The following is a 4,802-nucleotide window of genomic DNA, read 5'->3' as shown; positions in this document are numbered from 1 at the left end:
CATTGGTGCAGCAGGAAAAGGGATGACTTATGAGGAGTGGCTGAGGTCACTTGGATTATTCAGGTTGGAGAAGAGGAAGCTGAGGGGTGACTTCATCACAGTCCATGGCTTCCTCACGAGAGGAAGAGATGGGGCAGATACTGATCTCTTTACTCCTGTGACCAATGACAGGACTTGGAGAAACAGCAGGAACATGAACTGGGAAGCTTAGGTTAGATATCAGGAAAAGGTTTTTCACCCAGAGGGTGGGTGAGCACTGGAACAAGCTCCCCAGGGAAGTGGTCACAGCACCAAGCCTGCCTGAGTTCAAGAAACATTTGGATTATGCTCTCAGGAACACGGTGTGATTCTTGGGATGCCCTACACAGGGACAGCAGTTTGACTCAATGATCCTGATGGGTGCCTTTCAACTCAGCATATTCTATGATTCTATGAAAACTATAAAATTAACAAAATTACTCTGCATTAAGTTTCAAAGCCAGCCCTCATATAATGTACTTACAGAATATTATATTATTCCTTCTCATAATCTAAGGTGTAAGAGAAAGGGTAAGACACCACCTTGAATGTCATTTTGTCTGTCAAAAGACAAAAAATGTCTTTTGAGACATTTTTTGAATGTCTCAAAAAATACTTATTTTGTTCTAGACCTTCTTGGTTTTCTCATGCAACTTAGAAACACATTGGAGAGCAGTTTAAGCCTGTTGTATCCTTACCAGTGTGTAGTTCTTCTGAAAATGAGCCCCATCATTGCGGAACATCTGGGCTAAGGCACTCTTCCCCACAGCTGGATCTCCTGCAAAGCCAAAAGCATAAAAGATTTTTGTTTTATTTTAAAGAATCTTGTTTTCCCTCATTTCTGTTCTTATCACATGCCATAAGAGCCTGGATGCTCTAACTCTGCATACAAGCAAGACAACTATCACAAGGAGCACACAACAATCTAAAAGGTAATACCCGTGTGGGAAAACTAATATTGCTAGTATGCATAGTGGTGCTGACATACAATTTCTGCTCTATGAATGACAGTTAAGGGCCCAAGATAAGGGTGCAAATTTTTTTTTTTTTAAATCCATGTCTATCCTATAGCTTTTACCTAAAAATTACAATTTCCCAGATACGTTATCATGCAGAGAAAAACCACAATATGATTAGGGAGACTGCACTGCACAGGAGACTATTTCCTCTCCTTAGATTATCCTTTTCCTCAGATTCAAATCCTTGTTGTATATTGAGTTCAGGGAAGCAAAAGGTCATCTGTATACTCCAAAGCTGCTTAAGTTGGTAACACTCCTCCATGAACTCTTCTTGCTGCCCCTGCTAAGAGAGCAACTCTTGCTGACTCAACGCTGTTGGTGGCTCATTAGTTGCATCCCCAGTGTAACACAATGTCACTTGGCTGGAGAGAATGAAACTGCTGATTCATCCCTATATGGAAGGAAAATCAAGGGGCTTTCGTTTTTGCTCTTCTAGAGCCAAGGCTTTCTGGTATGGCTTGCACAACAGTTCAGGCTAACCTGGCCGCTGCTTAATTTGGCCTGTTATTACAAAATTCTTTAAGATCCAAAGCAATGGCAGAGAACTGCTGGATTCATACATGCCCATATCACTCCATGAAAAATACCATAATCATTGCAAAACAAAGCCTTAACTTCATGTTCCCAAAGGGCCTATCCTCTCTTCATGTACTTTCTCACTAGCCTGGATAGTTCAAAGGACAGAAACCAGGAATTAAATACTTCCGTGGTTCTATCTTTACACTCAAAGAAACACTCATGGCAGTCAAGCCTGGAATACAAGAGTTTTTTGTTATGTTGTAAATAAATAAATGCAGTAAGGGGCATATTTTGATCCTATTACAGCTTCCTAGATGGTGTTTTGAAGGAAATTGTGAAACCTATCTGTTCAGATAATATTACAGAGGAGTAAGTGTGTTTTGGGTAGTGACAATTGTTCCTAGATGCATTAACCAACAAACGTTCTTGTTTAAACATTTTTAGCATGCTTGCTTACTTTGAGATGAGTTGGGCTCATAATATTTAGACAAGAAAATCTGGTAAGTCAGCTCGTTTGTTCCCTGATCAGTTCAAGCTTGTGCTGAAGACGACACTCTGTTCTGAGTGGAAGTCATTCTGTATTTCAATAGACAATTAGATCTGTCTTTGTAAAGTGAGCTAGAGAAGCATACATTGCTCCAAATTGCGCAGGCATCATCCGGTGCAAATTCTTAACTACTGCGTTGCCTTTCTTCAGTCTGACAGCCCCAGTTGTTCCTTCCCTCATTTTATTCTTTGCCATCCTCTTAGCCTGTTACATCACTACACTTTCTCAAAATAAATTTCCTTGTCTTTTTCATTTTGTTTGGTCTCATCTGCCAGTACTGCATTCCACAGTATTTATTCCACCCATATTTCAGTTATTCTGCCAGACTCTGTGGTGTGTTTCTAAAATGCCTGCTACTGCCAACTGCCTTTCTCTAATGAAAACCTTTTAGTAGTGTCTCCATAGTAAGCTCAAACGATACCTTTTACACTGTGTCTGTAAATTACCCTTGAGATGACACAGGAATGGCTTTCTATTGTCAGGTTAATAGTCTCTATTTTGCTAATAAAAAGCCTCTTTTTTCCTCTGTTGTTCTCTTTGACCTTGGTGCAGCTCTCAGTACTGTGACCCAATCTAGTCTTCATAATGATTTTGTTAGGTACACAAGAGTTCCCTGTTCCATGTGAAACAAAGAATCATAGAATCATGGAATGGTTTGGGTTGGAAGGAACCTTAGAGATCATCTAGTTCCAACCCCCCTGCATGGGCAGGGACACCTCCCACTAGACCAGGTTGCTCCAAGCCCCATCCAACCTGGCCTTGAACACTTCCAGGGATGGGGCCTCCACAACTTCCCTGGGCAACCTGTTCCAGTGTTTCACCAACCACATGCTAAAGAATTTTGTCCTAATGTCTAACCTAAATCTCCCCTCCTCCAGTTTTAATCCATTACCCCTTGTCCTGTCACTACAAGGCCTTGTAAAAAGTCCTTCCCCAGCTCTTCTGTAGGCCCCCTTCAGATACTGGAAGGTGGCTATATGGTTTCCCTGGAGCCTTCTCCAGATTTGCCCAGGGAAGCTGTGGATGCCTCCTCTCTGGAAGTGTTCAAGGCCATGTTTGGTGGGACTTTGAGCAACCTGGTCTACTGGGAGGTGTCTCTGCCCATGGCATGAGGATTGAAATTACATGATCTTTAAGGTCCCTTCCATTCTATGAAACTATGTATTTGCTTCTACCTGTGTAATTGTGCCTACTAATTTCTTAAGTCTCTTTCACTATATTGGTCTCTTCTGCAAGACAGAAATTATTTTGCCTGGCTTGCTTAATTCATTTATTATTTTTAATGGATATAATTGTAGCATTTAGGAGCATTACATATGGGACAGGACCTTCTCCTTGTTTGTATTGTGAACAGAATGGAAAAAGCAGCTCTAGACCCAGATAGGATTAAGTATATAATGGAGTCACCCAAAGAAAACGTCTGTACATTTAAAATGGTCGTGGATTTGGCCTTTGGTAACACTAAACAATAAAATTGATAAGACTTAAGCAAAGCCCATGTAATTGGACCTGGAAAATTCCAAACTGCAAATGATATGTAAATTTCAAATCTAGAAGGCAGGCAAGATACTCATGCTATCCACAGTAACTATCAACAGAGGCATAAGGGAGATTAATTCTTCTGTATTTGCAAAAGATCACACCTAGCTTTGTGCAAGTTGATGGGTTTTTCTGCAGTTAAAAAAAAGGTAAACACTTCACTCTGGATGAAAGAAAACCTAGGAGCTAAACCTGGGAGTTGTATGCACACTGAGGTTTTATGTGCTTCTGGCTGGGGCTGCACAGGGCCCCAGTGCAGAGGGAGGGGAAAAAAAAGAAACAGTTTTCTTCCTGCTGTGGTAACAGTCAACTGCACTTACTTTCAGCACCTTCATAATGCATCCTGACTAAATAAACCCGTCTTCACCTCACGTATTTTCAGGCTAACCTCCAGTTTGCTTGGGGAAAAAAAGATGCATCTGAGAAGTGCACACACTTCATCCTACTCCCTGCTAAGGCTCCACCTTCCCATCATACTCTCAGCATCATCCCAACTTCTGACACGAATTTTTCCTCCAGCAAAAAGGCAGCCTTCCACAAGAGGCAGGACAACCTACCCCACTCTCTTCACACTTTCTGTATCCTCAGTCCACCTTTCCACCCTGCAGAAATACTCTTTTAAAACGATCCTTCTTCCTTTCCCCTTTCCTTTCTCCCCTCTCCTCCTCTCATCCTTCCCTTGCACTTCAGCTGGTCCCACCACACTTCGCACCCTCCCTGAACACAACTCTTCACCCCCTGCCAGCCGTAGGCGGGAGGGGGCACAGAGTAGGGTAACAACAGCCGTGATCCCCACCGTTCCCGTCCCCACCTACGCTCCCCACCGCTCTCCTGTCGCCTCTTTCCACACCTCTGCGCCGTCGGAGCATCCCTGACTGGGAGCTGAGAGAAGCCAGGCCGCTTCCCCATCACTGAGGGGGCCCGGGCGTTCCTCGCCCCAACGCAGGGAGCCCGCTCAGCAAGCGGGGCGGACGGGCCGGGACTCACCTGCCAGGAGGCACTTGGCAGCGAGCTTCACCATGGGCCCGGGCTGGCAGCACAAGGCCGGGCGGGCAGCACCAGGCCGCTCTGCCGCAGCCCTAGCAACGGCGCGGCCCTAGCAACCGGGCGCCACGGCCCTCCGCCAGCTGCCCGGCCGATTGGCTGCCGGCCCTGGTCAT

At 44.4% G+C, this 4,802-nt stretch overlaps 1 protein-coding gene across 3 annotated transcripts in view; it reads right to left on the bottom strand.

Moving 5' to 3' along the window:
• The window catches only part of IFT27 (intraflagellar transport 27), a 9,650-nt gene extending 4,982 nt beyond the window's left edge, over window positions 1-4,668 (bottom strand). The window contains exons 1-2 of one of the 3 annotated variants that reach the window (XM_010005758.1): window positions 4,630-4,668; window positions 717-796 (exon numbers count right to left, since the gene is read on the bottom strand). In XM_010005758.1, coding sequence (XP_010004060.1) covers window positions 717-796; window positions 4,630-4,663 — 114 coding nt within the window. In that variant the 5' untranslated portion in view covers window positions 4,664-4,668. The remainder of the gene's footprint in view (window positions 1-716; window positions 797-4,629) is intronic. The other 2 variants (XM_010005759.1, XM_010005760.1) reach the window with 2 other exon arrangements.
• Between the last annotated feature and the right edge of the window lie 134 nt (window positions 4,669-4,802).

The sequence above is a fragment of the Chaetura pelagica genome, unplaced genomic scaffold, assembly GCF_000747805.2.
Source record: "Chaetura pelagica isolate M959 unplaced genomic scaffold, ChaPel_1.0 scaffold79, whole genome shotgun sequence".
Taxonomy (NCBI): domain Eukaryota; kingdom Metazoa; phylum Chordata; class Aves; order Apodiformes; family Apodidae; genus Chaetura; species Chaetura pelagica.
Note: the sequence above shows the minus strand (reverse complement) of the source record. Positions and strands in the feature narration are given on the sequence as shown.